General features: G+C 43.1%; 1 protein-coding gene across 1 annotated transcript in view; it reads right to left on the reverse strand.

The window, feature by feature from the left end:
* CAPN12 (calpain 12) overlaps positions 1-22,338 on the reverse strand; it is a 224,692-nt gene that overhangs the window by 150,735 nt on the left and 51,619 nt on the right. The window contains exons 4-6 of the mRNA XM_069207523.1: positions 17,103-17,236; positions 16,473-16,641; positions 4,965-5,048 (exon numbers count right to left, since the gene is read on the reverse strand). Coding sequence (XP_069063624.1) covers positions 4,965-5,048; positions 16,473-16,641; positions 17,103-17,236 — 387 coding nt within the window. The remainder of the gene's footprint in view (positions 1-4,964; positions 5,049-16,472; positions 16,642-17,102; positions 17,237-22,338) is intronic.

Below are 22,338 nucleotides of genomic sequence, written 5' to 3' on the forward strand. Positions count from 1 at the left end.
AGCGCTGAAACCTTTCAAATACTCATCCTAGTCACATATCTGAGTTTAATCCAATTTGCTCACCATGCCGCCCCAGCTTGAACCCAGCTCCATGCAAATCAGTCTTGACCCTGCTTCTCATGGGAACAGTCCAGCCTGAACTACCAGGTCAGGTCCTCCCTGGACTGGTAACAAGCATCCTGGGAAGCAGTGAGGCTTGCTTGAATCCAGTGGCACAGCAGGCAAGGGACTCATGGCTGGGCATACCCTGGCCAACTTATGGGGACTTTAGCAACACAAAGAATGACGGATAGAGTGCTGAAACTTTTCAAACACTCACCCCAGTCACATGTCTGGGTTAAATTCATTGTTTGTCACCATGACACCATGTTTGGACCTAGCCATATACAAATCAGTCTTGACCCTCCTCTCCATGGGAACAGTGCAGCCCAAAATGCCAGGCCAGGTCCTCTCTGGGCTGGAAAGAAGCACCCTGGGACCAGTTCAGGGTTGCTAAAGAAAATTATATAAAGAAAAGCTAGTTTTAATAGTTACCACCTTATTTAGTCACATAGGGGGTCATTACAACCTCTGCGGTCTTTTCACAAGACCGCTGAGGGACCGCCGTGCTGAAGACCGCCAGTGGTGGCGGTTTTCCGCTCGGAGTATTATGACTGTTGGGAGCTCCACGTCGTTTTTCCGATGGAGAGCCGCCAACAGCCATAGTGACGGGCGGCGGGGAAGTGGAGGTTGCTCCACCTCCACCTCCACCTCCACCGCCACGCCAACAGAACACCGCCCAGTGAATCACGTCCTGTGATTCTGTGCAGCGGTGTTCTGTTTGCGGTGTGGTGTCGGCAGAGCTGCCCCCATGGCTCCCGTCTCCTCCCGGAGGATCGACAGAACAAGTAAGTCGATCGTTCGTCAGGGGGGGGGTGTTGTGTGTTGTGTGGGTGCATGGAGGTGTGCGTGGGTGTATGTAGAGGGGGTGTGTGAGTGCGTGTATGCTTGCGAGGGTGGTGCGTGGTTTGGGAATGAGTGCATGTATGTCTGTAGATATGTCTGTATGGATGTGCGCGTGTATGTTTGAATGTGGGTGCGCATGTCTGACTGTGTGTGTGGATGTTGGCATGTGTGTTGGTGTGTGTGCATGTATGTGTGTTTGTGGTGCCTGCGTGCGTGTCGGGTGTGTATGTGTAAGGTAATGTCGGGAGTCGGGGTGGGCAGGGGCGTCCTGCCACCCTTGGGGGATGGCAGAGGTGGTGGGGGGTGTAAGAGAGGGATTCGGGTGGGGGAGACCCCTATCAGTGCCAGGGAAGCAATTGCCTGGCACTGATAGTGCTTACCGCCATGGATTTCTTGGCGGTTCCTATCGCTGGAAATCCACGGCGGTAAGCTGGGTCAGAATACCGCGGCGGTATTGTCACGGCCGACGGGCTGGAGACCCAGGTCTCCAGCCCAGCGGTCGTCTCCCCCCTGGCGAGCGGAACGGAGAAGCGGCAGATGACCATGGCGGTAACTGCCATGGTCATAATTCCAAAAAAAAGACCGCCAGCCTGTTGGCGGTCTTACCGCCGCTTTAACACCGTCCGCCAGGGTTGTAATGACCCCCATAGTCTGTGAAGCAAGAAATGCTTACTGAACATATCTTCATATTAAGAGATCTTCATATTTGGAGTAGTAGTGCTCTGCGAGCATATAAAGCATCACTGCAGAAAGTATGTTCACTTCTAATATGGCCCCTTGGTTGGTGCTACTGACAAATTATACTTTTTACTGCTACCTAATGTGATTGTCCTCATTTTATTGACCTCAGCTGAAAGGCTGAATAGCTGAGTGGACCTGCCAGAATACAAACGTGTCACCTGGGGGGGTCAAGCACAGATCCTGGTAGTGGATACATTAGTCCACTGAGCCCCAGAGCTGATAAACAAAAGTCCTACATCAACACATCATGTCATCATACTTTATCCATAACCGCTTTCCTGGTTCGAAGGGCTGGATGATTACCTACTGGAAAAAGATCCAGCTGTTTCTCTCTCCCCCTTGTGCTATTTGAGTTTGCCTTGAGCCATGCACACACCATTGCACCATGATGCCATGTTGTTTGCATTATGTCCAGTATAGGTCTTGTACTGCAGGGTAACCTTTCCAGTAGAAAATCCTATGCTTAGACTAAGTTTAATTTGTTCCCACTATCGATGCATGCTGTACAGCGCAGCACACAAGTATTGCTGGAAAAGTTAGAAGAATTAAAAATATTTTCCCTTTTGAACACCTTCCTCAAGGAGTCATTAGCTCTTGGCTCAAAGCCCTCTGTCACCATTATTAGTTTACAGGGCTTTGCATCAAAACCACTGATTGATTGAATGAAAAAACCCATGTGTCACTTCACTCCCCTCTCTTGACACAAAATATTGCAATGTAGTACAAAGCACGATTTGATTCCGTTTTTGACAATTTGCCCGTGCATATGCTGGAAAAGTGAATAAATAATATGTAAATGTTGCACCAGTTTGTGTCAGTTTTGGGACTGCACTGAAATAAAACCTTGATAAACCAACTCTAAATTCCAGCTATTTTGACCAGGTATTAGCAGTATCAGGTAGTTTGTGCAAAGACTGAGGATGGGCTGATTTTAAACATGTGTTTAGTATGACCTTTCTGAAGCTCCCATGCTTCGTCGATGACATCTAATTTAAAGAGCTAGCAGTGGCTGCAGTATGTTATGAGAAATTCACACCAGTGTGCTAAAAATGAAGACCCAAGATTTGAACAAATGTATAAAGCCTGATCAAATTGATCCAAATGAGCCAACCTCTTAAGCACCTCTTTATGTAGCTTGCAAATGTAATGGCAAGATCAGACTGTATGTTGACACTGTCTATCTTACAAAATCTCAAAATATATGGGTAGATAGGCATTGTCTGGCAAACACTGGAAACATTCTGCTTTCAAAATTCAGTGCTTGTGTAATGAGTGTGTTTGCTCTTCTGATTGCATGCCATCTGGTGGTGCTGTGGACGTTGTTTTGGGATGAAATAGGGATGAACATAGCACTAGAATGCCTATGACTCCGAGAAGAAAGTGTATAGAAGTGAAACAGCTGATTACATAAAGTCAGGATTTAGACAGCCCACTGATTCATATTTGGGTCACAATATAGCTTTTAAGAGAATAAACTCTAGAAAAGCGTAGTTCCCACTAAAATTAAGGCAACTAGACCTATTGGTAAGGGTAATCTAAGGTCATCATCTGTTTTCCAGGAAGACATAGCCTTTAATACATTTGTTGATTTTAAAAACATCCCATTGGTTACAGTAGCATTCTCTCTTTAACTTTTTACACCCATGTAGCATATAATTATTTCAATCAGTGTACAGAGCACTGTTGGAGGTGGTAATCCTTAACACTGGTAAGTAGGTGGAGGGGGAATTTAGATTTGTGGAATGTGTATACGTTTCACTTAGGAACTCCTGAGACTGTTTAAGACGCCACACTTATCTGAACACTATTTATTTATTTAGTAGGTCGCGTTTACATTGATCAGATCATTCTGTGAATTCTGATTTGCTGAAACCCTCACCATCACCACATATTACATGTGGCCAGGGCCATCTTTACACAAGAGCCAAAGGCCTGTGTGGTCACCATAGTCTGCCAACAAGTGGCATCTAGACAACTTGTAGGTAAAAAGCGTATATTTATTGTCATTCACGGTGTCAACTGCTGTTAGTCTGGATCACAGTGTCTCTGAACCACAGGATTTGGCTTTTTATTCCGCTCATGCCAGAAGGGACCATTTTTTCCTGTCACCACTAATACTCTCATGGCGGAGTCCCAAATGTGGTAACTCTTCAGAAGCCACTAATAACTCTGTAAGCCTACCTACTGGTGAGATTGGGTTGTGTCCTGGTTAGCTCTGGACTACATCCTAGCCACCTGCTGCAGGGGGATGATGCAACATTAAGGTTATCTGACAACTCAGATCCAAAATGTACGCGGAGGGGATGGAATGACTATGTACACATCTTAAACCAGGGATCACCAACATTTTCTATAATAGGAGCTACTCATGTTCCATAAAAATCATACTAAGCTACTGTCTCAAATCATCAGTGTTACAATAGTGACCACTTCAGTCAAGGTTCCTTTAGTGGTAATTGCATGTAGAATTACTAGCAGTAATCACCTCACAGCATAAGGCAAGGCTGCCAAAAATAATGTAAAAAAGGCTTCATTATTTTAAATACCTCTAAATGTCACAGCCATATGTGCAATGGCCCTGGCACCCAGGAAAGAAAATCAGTAATAAGATTCCCCAAAGCAGCATGCATTACCACTTAAATATGAGCCTTAATTATATGTTTCTGCAAACACCAGCTAATCAGTTCTGGAAAGATACACTTTTCACTTTTAACTACATCCTTTTCAATTTTGTAAGTGGGAATTTTATAAACTAATGGGTGGATGCTACCTGTGATTTATTTTACAGCCGGATCCAGTTTGGGCAGGAAATTGAATTCCCAAGTAGGCAATGAAAGGGTATGACATAAGGTGACTTCCTTGGAAAATGTACAGCATCATTCGAAGGAGCAAATTCATAATGATCCCCATATGTATTTTTTTGCCCCTGTAATACTCTCCAAATTGTCTTTTAAAACTACTGAAACAGCACCTTGTGATGGTATATGCTGACCAGTAGCAGTTGTATAAAAATATTTCATTAAATGTACAAAGGACTTCGAATTGTGTCCTGTGCAATCTAATGTTACCGGTCTAATGTAACTTTGGAATGGACCAGGTTGCTGCCACTGAAACACAGTGAATGACCCTTGACATCCAAATGCTCCCCAGACTCACAGAGTTAGCAGAAAACTGCTCCTTCCCCACTTTCTTATTTCCTTCTCCCTTTCTTGGAATCCTGTCCAGTAGTCAAAGTTAAATCTTGCTCCTCCCTTCTTCCTGGGGCTTTATGGACTCACCTGGTGTGCGCCTGTCACAGAGTAGGCATGCCCCTTCACCAATCCTTCCGGGGTGTGGACCTCACTCTCCCACTGGCCCTTGATCTGTTACAGGAACATAAAGAAGTTAGGTGTTTAGTCTAAAGTTTCCATCTGATGACAATCTAAGACCACAGCCTTCAGGTGTAGTACACAGCCAGCATCTACAAGCCAGACAGCAAATCCCTAGCCAAGTTTTACATTCTGTTCTAGCAACTAAGGTGCACATTTACTAAAACTGGCAATGAAGGTCTGCTTTGCTGGAATTCAAGAAATTTGTGCAGCACCATATTTAGTAAATTTTAGCTCCGTTCCTCATGTTACTGAAGTCATTAGACTGTGACAAGTTTCAGTCATACATGTAGAAGAGAGGAAAACTAATGTAGAAAGCTACACTGAACGCATTATAAATGTGCCTTTTTCTTGTATTTCACAGTTTGACATGGGTGTCTTTATAATTAAATCATATGCTAGAAGGTTAAAGTTAATGTTAATATTTAATTTAGGCTCTAAACTAATAGCTTAAATCAAAACAAATTTAGATTTCCTTTGTTTTATGAAAGAATAATGACTTTAAAAATACATACTGATGAAATATTAATGATGAATTTATAAAGTCTGCATATTATATGTGTTTTACTAATATTTTTCCAATGCATTTTATATTTTTCTTGTGTTAGTATAACTGAGGTCTACAGAGCTTGCAGCTTGCAGTCCTGTAATAGTATTGAATTGTTTTTTCATTATTTGAAACCTTCTTTCAGATTTCATTCCCATGAGAAGCAAAGTCCCTTTTGCAAAAAGTCTATTGTTTAACCATGGAAGAACTGTATTCAGTTGTCCTTGAAATGGATGTAATGCAGGAACATGGCCTGAAATCGTACGCAAATTGCTACAACTGTTTGGAGTCATGTGGAAGAGGAGATGTTCTCATGACAGACCTGGGAGAATGTTGAAACTGTTGCAACCTGAAGTCAGACCATTGGTCCTAATTGGATGATGCCACTTTAGCATAACATGAACTCATCCTGGTAACCAATTGGAACATTTCATATGGGTTAATACAGTGTTACTGATTGAACTTTGTTCAGCTGCGGAAGCAGTCTTGTTTTGATCTCAGACAGACACCCAACTGATGCTTGCTGAAAAGATGCTTCACTGACGAAGCTTCCCAGAATGCTGTGTACCATAGAAAGGTATCTTCCTTTCTGCCATTTGCCCTAGAAATTACGTTTTAGGTTAGAAACTCCACTATACTGATGCTTATTTTCTTTTTTAGTTAGCACCCTGTAGCAAAAGTTATTCTATTTTCCAAATTATTTTTGTTCTTTTTGTATTTTGCCTGCATGTGTTACTTACCACACATGTATTTCACTAATTTGGTTAGCTGTAGGGTTAATCCGTGCCCAGCCATTGATTTTTTACTTGACTGAATTTGAATTGACTAAATGATTGTGAAATCTGAGCACCTCGTGATTTCTGTGTTTCTCATACTTTTGTTGACTTTCTGTATAATTCTTCTTGAATGCTTAGTTTTATTGATGATACTTTGCCTAAACTTATTTCGTTGCCTTGGGCAAAAGTGAATATGTATCTCTAAAACGTGGATTTGCGCATAGTCTCCATGAGTTTGAGTTTGTGTTTGTAGTAAATCTTTGAACTATATTCTTGTATTCTTGATTGGAGTTTTCCTTCCTTGGTCACATTGGGCATGGTGTCTAAATTTGGCGGGATGGTGTTGAAGTAATTGTTTATGATTCACCACACATCTTTCTGGGTCAAAAGGTCCGTCGACCTTGTGCATTTGCTTCGTGCAAAGGATGAAAAATGAGTTCACAGTTTCTATTATGCCATTAGTTACGCTCATGCTACAGATGCTATCTCTGCTATACTTATGTCTGAAAACATTGAGGTATGGCGCAAAGCTGAGTAATTGTTGTCTTGCAAGAGATTTGTACTCAAGGCACGCTCTGCAGTACAAATTTCTGCATGCTGGTAACCGCCCAATGATAAGCCAAATAAAATGTGCAGTTTTCCAAAATTGTGTATTATGCCAGAAAATATCACACCATATTCAGCTTACCTATAGCTTGCATGCGCTTATGTGGCACTGGAACTCCTTGCAAAAGCTGGTAAATATACTTTACCTGATCTTGCTTTGCATGGGTCATTTAAGTGTTTGCACAATTCCTGCTCAGTTGCACTCACTTGCCTTCGTTTATTACAATTTACACTCTACGTGATGCAATGATATTTCAGTGCTGTCTCGCATCAAAGTTTAGTGGAAAAAATCCTTTTGCGTGCAAAAGTAGGACGACATTGCCATTTGAGCAACTTTGAGTTGTGTGACATGCCTTTGTGCCGCAAGAGTGCACATGCTAATATTTTATAAATATGGACCAAGGTGCTGTCCCTGGGGACGAATCTGGAATAATCTAAAATGCACCATTTTATCAGAGGGCATATCAAGGCATGGCATAATGCAAAATTACATAACATGGAAAAGGGATGCCAACACAACACTGGCATGAAACATGTCCATGAATCAGATTCCATATTTCCTGGATTTGCTACCGGCCTGAACCCTCATCACATTCAAAACATTTATTCCAAACAAACATTGTTTTGAAATTGTGGTTTCAGTATCTCGTTTCCAGTCTTGGGTTCTCGTTTAACTAATCAATATATTTTAGGAGTCATAGTCTTGGAACAATGGTAATCACACATCTGAAAACAATGAACTTTGAAAGGAAAAACTATAACCTGCAAGGTGGAATGTAAACAGTCATCTGGTAATGCTAAGAAGGTGTAGCAATCGAATACACTGAGGGGCATATTTATACTCTGTTTGCACCGAATGTGCGTCAAAAATTTTGACGAACTTTCGCGCAAACCGTGCACCTTATTTAAACTTTGACGCCTGAGCATGCGAACGTCAAAATTCCTCTGCGTAAGTAATTTTTTGGATGCAGGAAACTGCCTTGCGTTAATGACATGCAAGTTAGGCGTTCCCGCCCAAAAAATTACTTTAAGGCCTGTGCACCTTATTTATATTCCCGCGTCATTATGATGCACAGGAGAGGGCGGGCCTTAAAAAACGGCGCACAGCCTGATGTGCGCTGTTTTTTAACGCCTGGGTCAGGGAAGGCGTTGAGGGACCTGTGGACTCACTTCCATGGTCTCTAACCATGGAAGGGCTGTCCAGAGGTGCCCTCCCCTGCCCCTAGAGACACCCTTGCCCACTTCTGAAGGACACCCATGGAATTTTTTTAAGTGGCATGGGGGGCCTAATTTGGGCCCCCCTACATTACACTGCATTCCACTGTGTCCAGTGACCATGCCCAGGGTACAAAAGTCCCCTGGGCATGGCCATTTGGCAAGGGGGCATGACTCCTGTCTTTGCTAAGACAGGAGTCATTTCAATGGGAGTTGTGCGTCATAAAATGTCACAAGTCCGGTTTGAGGCATGATTTTTGCCTCAAACCTGACTTGCATCATTTTTTGACGCACAAACCCCATTTTCGCCTATGCCTGCGCTGCCTGGTTTGAGTCATTTATTTTACTCTGACCAGTCCGCAGCACCGGCTAACGTCATTCCTTAAATAAGGCGCCCGCATGGCGCGTAGGAATGGCGTTCACCAGCGGTAACATTTTGGACGCAGACCAGTGCCGGCGCTGGTTTGGGTCAAAAGGTATAAATATGGGCCTGAGTGTTTTCGTGTCCCCCTCTAGACCCTAGCCACGGATGGGCGAGTGCCCCAGCCAGGCTTGTCCGGTGCTCAATTTGTTAAAGAATAAGTGCTGGCGCTAAAAACTTTGCTCAGAGTCCTGTGGCCAGTGCCACTGAAGGACAGGTGTGCCCAGTACCATCTCAAGTTTTTTAGGGACTAATCCACCACAAGACACTCCCTACCCATGTATCACATGCCTGAAATTTCCTCCTTTCTCCTTTTGTACAATCTTTTCGTCTTTCTCTTTCGTTTCCTCTTTTGTGTTTTTCTCTCTATTGCTCTGGGTCAAAGTCTAATGAGATAAAATAAGTGCCAGTCTCGAAGCTGCGCCCTTAAAAAGAGTGCTGGTAGGCCCCAATTGTAACCACTGGCTCAAATTAAACACTGTGTTTGCGATGCAAAACTTATCACGTTTTGTCCTGGTAAGGTGGCCGTAAAGGAGGGTCCACAGTCAAGTGCCACTTATAACACAGTGTGTTATAACACATTGAGTTAATGTGTTATAAGTGTGCCACTACTTGTAGCACACTTATAACACATTAACTCGAATCACCCTGTGCCTATATTTTCCATCAGAGCTGCAGTAAACTGTGCCGCCACGCCCCACCAGGGCCTGGACCTCAGAGGAGAAAATTACAGTGGTGACAACAGTTTAGTTGAACCTAGGCAGGCTGGGCCCCGAACATGGCACCGGTGTTGGGAAGGGTTGGATAGACTACATATACTGTGATCTAAAGTGCTCCTTGTCAGAGGTATCAGGGTGCAGTCCCTTGCATGCTGGGAGGCCCTGCATTCTGCAGTTTGCCTGTTTGAGTCCAAACACTATGCATCATTTAATGTAACAGTGTTCATGGAAACGCAATATTTGTGTTTTCATGAACACTGCCAGTGTGCATGTCAGTCCTCTCATTTTATTTAGCAGGCAGCATGTCCATGCCTCAGGCAGCACAGTATAGCTCCCCAGCTCCGTCCCAGCATTTTATAGTACTGTGCTTCCAGTCCTATCAAGAAGCTGGGAGAGGGATAGAGGTAGGTCTTTCCCTTTTCCAACATGCCCTTTCAGCTCTCTCTGGCTCCTCGTTAAGCATCCTGGCTTGCTGGTTCCAATGTCCAGCCTTACATTCCTGCTTTGCTGCTGCCGTGGGGCCTCCGAAATTGCCAGCAAAGGAAGCAAGGTAAGTAAAAAAATTGTTTGTCTGGTCAAGTATGTATGTGTTTGTGAGGGTGTGAAAGTGAAAGTGATTGAGTGAAAATGTGTGTGTTTGTGTTTGCGAGTGTCAATAAGAGAAAAAATGAGAATCTGAGTTTGACAGTGTGTATGAATAAGTGAACGTGAGTCCAAGGGAGTGAGAGAAGGAGTGTGAGTGTGTTAGAAGGAGTCAGTGATTGGAGATTGTGAGATGGGGTGGAAGTGTGTCAGGGTGTAGCAATCAATGTGCTACAGGTGCAGTTGTACCAGGGTCCAGAGTCTGTGAGTTTGAAAGGATGAGTGTCTGTGTTTGTAAGTGAGAATGAGAAGCAGAAGCCAATATGAGTATGGTTGTTTGTGACTAGGAATGGGAGTGAGTAGAAGTGGGAATAAGTAAGTGAGAGAATGTGAGATGGAGTGTGCGGGGGGAGAGAGTAAATATGAGAAAGAGCAAGTATAAGTGAGGAAAGTTTGGAAAAAATGGGGTGAACTCCTAGCAGGTATTGTGCCCCACCACTTTTAAAGGTTACCAGGCACTCCGCCTAAAATAAGACCGGATTTGTGGAGGAATTCTAAAAATAACAGTGGTGTGGTGTTTATTTCACAAAGGAAGTACACTAGACTGAGCACACATAGGACTAGATGTATGACCATTTGATTTTGTGAGTCTCTAATTGCGGTTTATTTGCTTCTTGCAATTAAAGACTGGCACAATGAAATGTGCTAATGTGTCTCAGACACATTTCGCGATTCCCAATGGGTTGCAAATGACCTACCTCATCAATATTTATGAGGCATTTGCAACCTATTGGGAATGACCAGCACCCACAAGGGATGGTGGCCTGCTGAGGACAGCAGGCCATATGTCTGTGACAGCTTTTTCAACAAAGCATTTTTTTTCCAAATGCAGCCTGTTTTCCTTAAAGGAAATTGGAATGCATTTAAAAAAAAAAAAGTTTCCTTTTAATTTTTCCTGAGTAGGCAGTGGTCCTTGGGACTACTTCGTGCTCTGAAAAAATATTTTTGCTGCCATTCACAAAGAGGAAGGGGTTAACCCATTCCTGTTTGCGAATGGGTTAACACCAATTTAAAATTGGTTTTAACTACAATTGTTTTGGGATCGCATTTAACGTTCACACATAACACTGCGACTTGCAATTAGGAAGGGACGCCCCTTCCTAATTCCGAATCGCAATACATATGGTGTGAGTCGGTAATTGCATGCCAACTCTTAAAATAGGGATGGTACTTCCTACCTGACCATTTTGCAGTTGCAAACGGCGATTTTTGCCATTTGCCACTGCAAGAAGGCATTGTAAATCAGGCCCATTATGATTTCCTTGTTGTTTTTTCTCACTGAGGCAGACTGATTAAGGAAAACATGCATGGTGTGCTCCTGCAGCCGATCATGCAGTCTCCAATCCACTTCTCCCCCTGGAAACTCTTGTAGGACAGGCAGCTGAGCAGTTGAGTTACTGGTCACCCCTATTCCTAAAGTCATTAGCACTGGAAACCTGGTCTACTAGAAGCAAACAAATGACCCCCAGACAGGTGCGGCATCTTCAACAAGTCCTAATATTTGAATCCTGGAATTTGCTGTTCGGGGGTACAAGTCTAAGGCCTCGACTACGAGTGTCACAGAGAGTGGTGCACACCATTTAAAGGACCAGAGAAAATCAAATCTGAGTTTATCAAGTGCAATAAATATCACCTATTTTGAGTCTTATATACTAATAATGTGGTATACCTTTCTGCACCAAAAACTGCATCTCCTGGTATTTAGCAGCCCTTTCGTCCTGTTAAACTCTTGCTAGTTTTACTTGCCGAAATGTATGCAGTTTGCGAGCTTTATTGCACCAGGCAAATACCCGCGCAGTAAACACCGCACAGCTTCTAATTGCAATCCCTATGCAAACAGGTGTTAGCGTACAGATCATAAAAAACGGGGACCCTCATATGCAAGGCCTAGCCACACACAAAGTGCTTTCGGTTTAAAACCAAATGCTATCTGAAGGGTGACGCATGGAACTGAGGGCCAGATGTACCAAAGGATTTTACCTATTCTGTGTCTATGGGAAAATGCTTTAGTACATATGGCCCTGAGCAACTTGGGTGTTATACTCTATATCATTATCATCAGTCCCAAACGTACATATAGCACAGCTACCCCCAGTGACCAAAACCTTCTTTAGTCCCTAAAAAATGGACTTCACATAAAGTGATGTATTGATTAATGTGAGATAATGGGAAGTAACACCTCTATGTACCTTGCAGGGGCACAGCTCCTTCTCATATGTGACTGGGTTTGGGTTTCAAACTATCTTCATTCCACTGTCTTTCTACAAGTCCTTGAATGAAAACTGAGTGCTTGATCTAAGAGACTACTTTGCCCCAACAAGTGTGTTTTATTTAAATTGGTTAGTCCTGTTAATGTTTTGCTCCAGTCTTCCTTCATATAATTAAGATTTTATTACTGAAAAACTGTTGCAGATCTTCGCACCATTCATCTGGATTCTCCACCTCATGGGCTTTTACTGCATGATTTACAGGGGATTTCAAGACTCTAAACAGCTGCTGGGTAGTCCAAGGGCCCTATACAGTTGACTATAGAAGAGCTGTGTTGCTAAGTAAATCACATTTTAGAGTGTGACCAGTTTTTCTTGAGATCCAATTTAAGGACTCGTAGGGAAATTTCTACCGGGTACTCTTCTTTCTCTTGAATATGGCTTAGAGTGTTCTTGATTGTGGAGTGTACCATTTACATGTATTGATTTTGCCATTTGATGTAGGCCCTCATCTAGAGCCTTGTGGGTGGGCTGCCAAATCTCTTGAATGCGAAGATCCTGCTTCGACCGGCCACTTAATGACCCACAAGAGAAACTTAGAGAACTGTGCCATACGCATAGGAATTTTTTGCCAAAGGCGATTCCAGCAAAATGACAGTTCTTTCAGTGAAATTGTTCAGGACCAGCTGAATGTCTATGCCATGAGAGTGCGAATTACCAAGGGACATTTGTAATTTTTCACAGACAAATATCAGTAAAGAGATTGGTTTATAAACATGTGTATCTGCGTGGTGGAAGTTTTCATCTGGTGCATGGAAGATGTTTTTTCCTGCTAGAGGCTACCAAGCCCTGTATGAACAAACTGTGGTTCTGAAAGCAACCTGCTGAACTTCAGCAAAGATTCTATTGACCTGTAAGAAACTGTACGGAGATCTGACAATTTGCCGCCTAAGTTCCTACAGACATCCCACCAAGGTTCTGCATACTTCTGTATTGGCTATACCCCTAGTCAAAGAACAGGAGCTTTCAAATTCTACATCGCTACATTCCCCTTCTGTAATGTATTTCTCTCCCATCTTCTTCTTACCCAGTCCTCTGATTTTCATTCACATTTTGCTTTCTTGATACTTCTTTCTTTTTCACCCTCTCGTCACCAACATTTAACAATCCTTTCCTAATTTATACCTGTAAGCTTTTGACTTTCATTTAGCCTTTATTTCTCTGACTCTTTCTTTTGTTAACTTTCCTACTCCGTTTCTTTTCATCCTCTCACAACTTCTTTTTCCACCTTTGTTTTCCTCTTGCTCTACAAAGTCCAAAATAAACACTATGGTTGTGCCATTCACAACATTTTCTTATTTCACTAATTGTTCTGCTGGATGTTTTGCTTTTTTTGGCAGAGTTTGTGGAGCCCTTGACTCCTGGAGGTACAGCAGTCTCAGTACTCTGAGAATGTGGAGAACCTCAACTGGTTCCCTCTTACTTATTCTCAAAGGGGTAGGACACCTCCACTACCTCTGCGCAAACCCTGGCTGGTGGCAGCAGATTATCATTTTTGGGGTGCCAAGGTGCACTAATGGGAGGTGGTTTGTGGTCTTACTGTGGAAATTGTAGCCCTTAGGCTTATGTGACTATGCTTTATACATTATTTTATGGTTGCAATAACTGATGGCAAACATTTAACTTAGAGTAAGAATTTTGTTTGCAAAATGAGGGGTGGATGCTATAGACAACATCCCAACTCCCTGTCCTTATTTGTTTAGGAACTGCAGTACATTGTGGGAAGTTAACACATCCCAGACTCCTCTCTTAGATAACAAACTATGCCCCATCCTGGTTGGTTGGAAGTTTTTATTATTAGGAGCAGTCAATCAATCAGAGACTTGTAGAAGGTGGCTAATAACCCATAGGGTCTCAATGCCTTGTTAGAAAACCTGGACACTGATTGGCAGTGGGAATCTGCCCTAATTCTGGAATTTATGAATTTAAGCAGCTCATTGACCATTGCTTAGACTCGGGACCTGTGTGGGCCCTGCTGCTCATAGTGTGGAGCTCATGTGTTGCCCACTTTCGCCAGGTTAGGAGTAAGCCTGGAGGCCCAGTTGAAGCTCTGCTGGCCTGCCTTCCTGCTGCTCTGCCTTGCTCTGCAGGGAAGCCCTCAGATAGCCCACGAAGATCTAACCTGCTGCAGAAAATCTGAAAGCCAACTCTTCCTCCTCACGCAAAGGTAGAGGTGGGTTGTTGAAGAACCAATGTCCACGTCTTCTGGCATTCACAAATATTTGTTGTGCCCTTGAACTCTGCACAAGCAGCAGGGACGGGTTTCCTGAAAAATGGACTGCTTTAAAGTGCAGATGAGTGCAGATGAGATTTTGTGGTTTTATCAATTTCCTGTGTTGCTCCCTTGACATATCACGTTTGGCAGTCCTGCTGCTGGGTGACAAGCCAGATGGCTGGATCCAGAGACCTTTGCAGTGTGTCATCCATCGACACCGGGGGCTGGTGTACCTCCCTGGTATACACAGTTAAACTTACGAACTCAAAAACCCTGTCCCCTTCTTCGGCAGGTACCAAATATGCCTGTTTGAGTTGTTGCTTCTTGTTTCCTGAACTGTCTTAGATGTTCAGGAACCTCTAGGGTTACGAGCCTTAACCATTACAGAAAGATAAATAGTGACCCATGGGACGCTGGACTGTAATCAGCCTCCATTTTGAAAGTGTATCCATCTGTTTTTCACAAACATTAACCATCTGGGAACGTTATCAGAATGCAAGTCCAATATAATGCTGCTGTATTAATGTTTTAATTTTTAAGTTACCAGTTTCTTCAAGCGATTACTACTGTAATTTATGTTTACTAATTTCATTGGGTGATTACCAAATTAAATATGGTAGTGGGTTTTGTACAAAAGTGCAGTGTTAGCATGCTTTGCAATCTGGAGAGCCATACTTTATTGCAACAGTGACAATTGTGTTGTAGAATCTCCCTACACATCTTCCTTGAGTTTCAGCCTTGGCTGCTTGCCCAGGACTAACCTGAGCGACAAAGAGTCTTAGGCAAGGGCCACTTTCTATTGAAGACATCAGGGTAGATGTACTAATTTTTCACAAATTTGCTGTGCTGTGCTACGTTGTGCAAGGGGAAAAACGCAGTGCAGAGCCATATTGACTAAGATTGACCTGCTGCTGCTGTCATCACCCGTGCTGGTGCTATCATAGGTTGCCTTGTGGGGTGCACAGCCTCGTTCCAGAGGTGAGTGACATGAAACAAGCCAATGGTAAACAATGGGTGGTTTCTAAGCCCATTTTAAGCTCATGCAACATGTCTGGCAAAAGCGTCAGCATGAACTGTCTTAGGCAAGACCTAAAAAGATGCACATGCTTTGAAGGGAGGGAAAGGGACAAGTTGGGATCTGTAGGGGTGCTGGTTTCTGCTTATGTGCCCTGGAAGAAAGTGAGGCTGTAAACTCTTCCTCAGGGAAGTCTGAGGAACTGGTCCACCATGCAGCATGACTCAATGCACTGCTGTCCTATTGATTGGTATAGGGGGAGGGTCAGGGCATTCAAACAGCATAGGCTGTCAAGGTAGCCTCTTGGTACGCCGTCACCAATCTTTGACCTATGTACTGGCCATTTATAGAGAATTAGAAAATGTGTTTTGGAAATGGCAACCGTCTCTGAGATAGGTAGAAATGGGCAGAGGTTGGGTCGGGGTGTTGGTTGTGTGCACTGTTTTGAATTTGTTGCCTGTAAAGGATGCTAGGGTGATAAGTAAAGTAGTAATGGTTGGTCGGATGTGGTTATTGCATTATTATTGATAATGTTTTAAGGGGTTTCTTAAATAAGAACAAGAACAACTAATCTTTTAGTATGGACATGCTGGCTGAGAACTGAGAGGTGAGGGTAGGAGGAATTTGTAAGATTCAGACAACCAGGAGGGTTAACCATCAGGAGATGAGGACACAAGGGAATAGCTAGGTCTGAATGAATGAGAGTTGGAGGGTTCTGCCACTCTCAGCCTGAAGGAAGTGTAGGAATGTGAATAAATGTCCGAGGGCCATTAGGTCTAATGGGTTGGGTCTGCTGTAGAGTTTGAGGTATGGGTTAGCTGAAATAATTTGTGATCCAATTAACAGGTTTAAGTTTGTGATGCAACAAGCCTGGGATAGTAACATGTTAACTATAAACATTGACCTTACCTCCGTCAATATCAGTTGAGTGCCATGCCAACCTGTACGTTCCCAAAGGCACCAACATTTATCTGCCTAGGTTGTATCACACGTACCTCCAACGAAGCACCCATCAGGGACTTCATTTGCAAGGCTCTCCTCATTATGTGGAAAAGCCCTGCAGGTGGTGCCTTGAGGGTGATGTGCTCTCCAATGCCACCTGTGAAGTCCACAAAGGCCTCATTCATTAACCCCTCTTCCAGGACCTCGTAAGAGCCGTTCAGCCTAGAGAGATGCAGACCAAAAGAATCGAAGTTTGAGAAGGGAAAATGGAAGACTAAATGTACATGTGTTTAAAGAATAAATGCCACATTAAAAAATCTGCTTATTGACTGTAAGCATCGTGTTGGATTGGTAGCTATGGTGCAGGTAGGCACTGGGTCTATTTGCAGATGTAGTTAGTTGCTGTCCTGTACTAGAAGCACGCACAGCAAATTAGGATTCATGTGCTTTGGAGAGATGCGTATTTGGGACTGTAACAAAGTCTATTGTGTGGGCTCTCCACCCAAAGGACAGCATTCATGCGCATTGAAAGAGCTATGCGTGTAGTTTCCTTTGTAGAAGAGGAAAGGGTGCTGCAGGTCAGGATAGAGATGCACTGGCAGTGCTATGTTTATGATCCTGGTACAACAGTGCCTAACATCAGGATTGAGATGTATGACCCTGTAGGCTTCCCTTGGGCTTACTTGGCATAGGCCTTCTCCAGGAGAGCTGCCCAGAACTCTTCCTTCTCGGGAGAGCGTACGAAGACCAGCTGTCCATCTTTGACAGGCAAACGGTCATCAATGACCACATCCACCCACTGTCCGTAGTGCCAGAACTGAGAGAGAAGGAGAATGTAAAAAAAAAAAGAGAAGTGTGATGAGTTAGCCCATCTTTGCCTTGTTATTGTTTTAGGCCACTAGCCAAAGGCGTTCACTTTACTGCACTGCGAAGGCCAGGTACAGCCTTGATAGAAGCAGATTGTTTCAGTTAATTTTCTTATAAATCACTGTCACATTTTTGTCAATCAATAATCTGTTTATTTTAGACATTGCATCTTAAGCAACAGAATAACTCTTAAAAACCCAACGATCACATATAATTTAAAAATATCAAATAATTCAACGACGTTTCATTATACAAACCATACTTATAATACACAATCACTAATGGACATTAAACATCTAGCCAGGGCACACGTTACATCCATGAATTGCATTCTAAATATAAAAAGAGGTGCCAACAATCTAGACCTAATTTTATATTTAAACTTTTTTTTAAGTTTTAACATTTTCCGTTAAAAAGTGTTGGCAATCGAAAGTATATGAACTTTCGTGCAATGCCTCTGTAACCCACATCTGCACAACCCTTCATGAGTCTTAAAAGGGCACAGCCCAGAGGGATGCACGTGAAGTGGGTGTAATTCTATTCTAAATTTAAGAGTAATAATACGTTGCATTTGGGAGTTCAGGAGACTGAGGAGATAAGGAAAGGAGCTGTTGGCTTCACAAACCTCACAGAGGTCTGTCAGTGAGAGCTTGGTTTACTCCTAAGTATCGGAAATCCCTTTCTCTTGATTTATGACCCATCGAATGTGAATAACTCGTTCTTAGGGTAGGTTAGTGGAGGTTCCACATTATAATTGGTGATCCTTAATATATCTGCCATCCCTTGGAGCTGCTTTCTGATCTTATAAACCCAAATGAGATCACTAGAAATAATATTTTCCCTACATAGGGTAGCTATATTGGGTTGTTTGCATATTATCAATTTGCTCCAGAACCTCAATGTTCGTATGACTGTAGTTATAGACCAGGATTGAAGTCTAAACTCCGCCCTGATGGCTGATGCCATTGTACTTTTAGGCAACAGCCTTTTACTTTTTCCCAGTCGAAAATATTACCTAAACTCAGCACTTTTACTCCATATAAGACTTTGGGTGGGCTTAGTACTTTGTAAGCTGCTAAAACAGGATGGAGCGAGGGCACACCATAATTATGTTTACATTTTTTAAACCGCCAATTGACGATACAGCTTTTCCCTTTAGTGACTCTATATTGGAAGTCCAAGTCAGTGATTTATTAAAAAGAACATCAAAATATCATTCCATGAAGTCTTTATTCGATATTTTATCATAAAAGACATGCTACACGTCATAATACTTATAAAATTATCAGTGCTAACGATTTAAACAATAAATACAATATTTCATAAAAGCTACTAAGAACGTATTAAATCTATCTAATGCTTCATTTGTTAAATATTTTAACATATTAAAAAAAGAAGTACATTACTTTAAAAACTTAGTTCTAAAGTTCAGGATAATTTACTTATCTAAAACATGTAGCTGTTTTAGTAGTTCAGAGTGAATTATCCATGCCCACCCCAGGAATTTGGCCACCCCTATTGCTATAGTAGGTGAAAGATCAGTTTTAAGGATCCTACAAGCAGTCTCGGCCGATTGTGTGCCCAGACTTTTGCATAGGGGTACCAACCACTTCTTCCTTGGGGCAGCATATAATGGACAAACAAAGAACAAGTGGCTCACATTTTCCCGCATTTCAGTACACAATGGGCATTTATCTGGGCCTACAATGCCCCAGGTTGAGGTTAAACACCTTAATGGTATTGAGCCCACTCTAACTTGGTGATATAATTTGCGGTCCATAGGTTTTGTAATAACATCCCAATACTTTTCAATTGCAGAGACATCTTTCACGTGTACAAATGTTGTTGTAAGGGAACTACCTATAAGGGATGAGTGTCTTGTGCCTACCACCCATTCCCAATATAGTTGTTTCAACTCTTTTTTTGAAGGAAAAGTAGCTGAGTCTGGGTTGTGCCAAAGGGCACCTAGACCCATGGCACAAAGGGTGGTTCTAACACCCTTAAACCAACCAATCTTATCGGATCCTAGGGTGTCCCTTACCTCGAGGCATGCTTTCGCATATAATAACAGCTCTGGGGTAGACCACAACCTCCGCCAGAAGGCCAAGGGCCGGAATCTGGCCTGATCTTCCACCGGTTGGAGCCCAAGGTCATAAAGGAGCGGAATGCGTGGGGATGACCTCGGAAGACCAACCGCCCCTCTTGTAAATCTATTTTGGGCCAGCATCAGTCGGTCCAGGTTGCTATAACCCCAAAGCTCTGCCCCATACAAGACTGAGGGAAGAATTTTTGACCCATAGATTTCCATAAGTGGGGACATCGGGCGGGTAAATGATCTTTTATATTCCTTAAGAAGGGCACCGCCTAATTGAACATGTTTAAGTGCTTGGATATCAATCTGGGGTTTCCAACTAAAATTATCACTGAAATGCACACCCAAATATGTAAATTCATTAGTTTGCTCAAGAATAGCACCAACCATTTTAACCCTTGCCACAGTTTGTGTTCGACCTCTTAGTACCATGAATTTTGTTTTAAAAACATTTACTTCTAGCTCGTGCTCGTCACAAAATAACTCAAATCTGAGTAGGGCCTGCTGGAGCCCTTGCCTTGTCTTTGATAATAACAAGGTATCATCCGCGAACATGAGCAATGGTACTTTCATTCCCGCTATCTGGGGAGCATCCGTGGGATGTGTTGCAAAATATTTGGTAACCCCGTTAATAAACAGGGAAAACAAAGTGGGAGCCAGGACACATCCTTGTCTAACACCTTTCAAAACATGGAACCTGTCCGTAACCTCGCCAGGCTTACCCCAGCGGACTTGGGCATAAGTGTATGCATGAAGATTCATTAAGAGTCGCACTAGAGCCCTGGGCATTCCCTGTTCCAGTATGCAATCCCATAATTTAGTCCTAGGGACCAAGTCGAATGCAGATCTTAGATCCACAAAAGCTGCATACAACTTGCCCTTACCCAAAAAGACTGTTTTCCAATATAAAAGGGCAAAACGAAAGGCTTGATCAAGGGTGCTTACATGAGGTCTAAAACCCGCCTGCAACGGAGTCAAAATATCTGAGTCTGTTATCCATTCCTGTATCCTCCCTAAAATGAGGCGCGCTATGATTTTTTGGATCGCATCAATAAGGCTGATAGGCCGGTAATTTGAGGGTACTGAGCGATCGCCTTTCTTGTATATAGGAAGGATTTCTGCCCCATACCATGAGTCAGGAATTTTAGCGCCTGCTGCAACTGCATTCACCAGGTGGAGTATATAAGGTACCCACAGGTCCTGGTCTTCCAAAAAAAATGTCAGCTGGAATACCATCTGGGCCAGGGGCCCTCCCTTTGGGAATGTTTTGCAGGCAATTGATAACTTCAGTAACTGAGAATATTAGCGGCTCGACGGGCTCAACACAGTAGGGTATAGTCACTTCTACTGTATGACACTTAAACTGGTCCTCAAATTTTTTTACCCACTGATGATTAGAGACAGATGCTGGACTATAGTGGGCGTCCTGCGAGATACCCCATTTTATAAGGTACCAAAACTGTTGCATATTGCGTTTACCACAGGCTTCTGACAGCATAAGCCAGCGTTCCTCGTCCCACTTTTGTTTTGCTTTGTGTTTTGCCTCATTATAGAGTTTTCTACAAGATCTAATCTGGCTATGATTTTTGTTTTTAATAGCCTCAAAGAGAACTCTTTTTGTCTTGCTACACTCTTTATCAAACCAGGTAGTGAATGAGTATTTCTTGGTCCTAGGTTGTTTAGGGATAAATTTGATGAACAACTTTTTAAGTTCCTGAAACAAGTCAGAATGGGTACGTATAAGTTCGCTGTTAATCTCGTCCTGTGAGCCACAATTGTTTAAAAGCTCCACAGAACTAGACACTAAGGATCTTATCGCCCTGCGGGCCCCAACGTCCACAGCTATTTTAGGCCAGCGTACCCTGCGCGTATCATTGCTCACAATGACCTCTTTTTCTGTTGAATTATGACCTCTGCCCTCAGACCTCTGAAAGCTGGAATCCCTTAAGGTCAAAACCAGCGGGTCATGATCACTCTCTGGGCGTTCCGTAACTAGCATATCAACAACTGCAAACCACTGCCTCACATCGACCAAAATATAGTCGATACGACTACTGTGTCTGCCGTTGTTGAACGTATGCCTGCCCTTCCTATCTGACTTGACCCTTCCATTAACAGCTCTTAGACCCATATCCAGGCATAGCCCCTTGATATAGGTGGCTGAGCTCGACCACTTAGCAATCGGAGGTATCTCGAGTTGGGGAATACCCCAAGATAGATCCTCATCCTCGGTGAGCGGGCCGTCCTCAATACCCAAAGGCTCAAAACAAGTATTAAAATCCCCCATCACAATCTTGTGGCCATCGGTCGTTGTTCCTGATAGTATGTCATCCAACAGGAGGAGGGTCGGAGAAACCCTTCCTCCCTGGAGGCCCCTGACATAAATATTAACCAACAGGATGTTTGTACCTTGGTTAGACTTTATCTTTAAGGCAATTATGTCTGGACTATCAATTGTCACTTCTTCAACTCTTACACCCGCACTTTGGCGGACCCAAATTGTAAGACCTCCAACAGGACGCCCTTTCTGGCCTCTAATTGCTGGCTTGCTAAAGTTCAGATACCCCACCCGAAATATCGGTGTGATAGCCCATGTTTCCTGGAATGCAATTATATCGCCCTGATCTATGAAGTCCCTCCAGTCAGGAATACACTGGCTGGACTCCAGACCGGCTATATTCCAGGATATATACCTTGATAACATATCAACAGGCTCAGCTAAAGCAGAGGGTGAGTCCGTACTAAAATTGGGTAATGCAGACAATGTACCAACAGGGGTAGTGTCAGGATTATTACTTTGATCTGTGGCAATAGCCTTCCAACTTATATCTTCTATGTGGGGGGATTTCAATAAAGTTAAATTAACTATTTCTTCTCTACCGATGAGTCAATCATTCTCATCTAGGCAGGATAACGGCCCATATCTCCCGGCAGTAATCAGGGGTTCAATGCTTTCTGGT

Source organism: Pleurodeles waltl, chromosome 9 (assembly GCF_031143425.1).
Source record: "Pleurodeles waltl isolate 20211129_DDA chromosome 9, aPleWal1.hap1.20221129, whole genome shotgun sequence".
NCBI lineage: Eukaryota > Metazoa > Chordata > Amphibia > Caudata > Salamandridae > Pleurodeles > Pleurodeles waltl.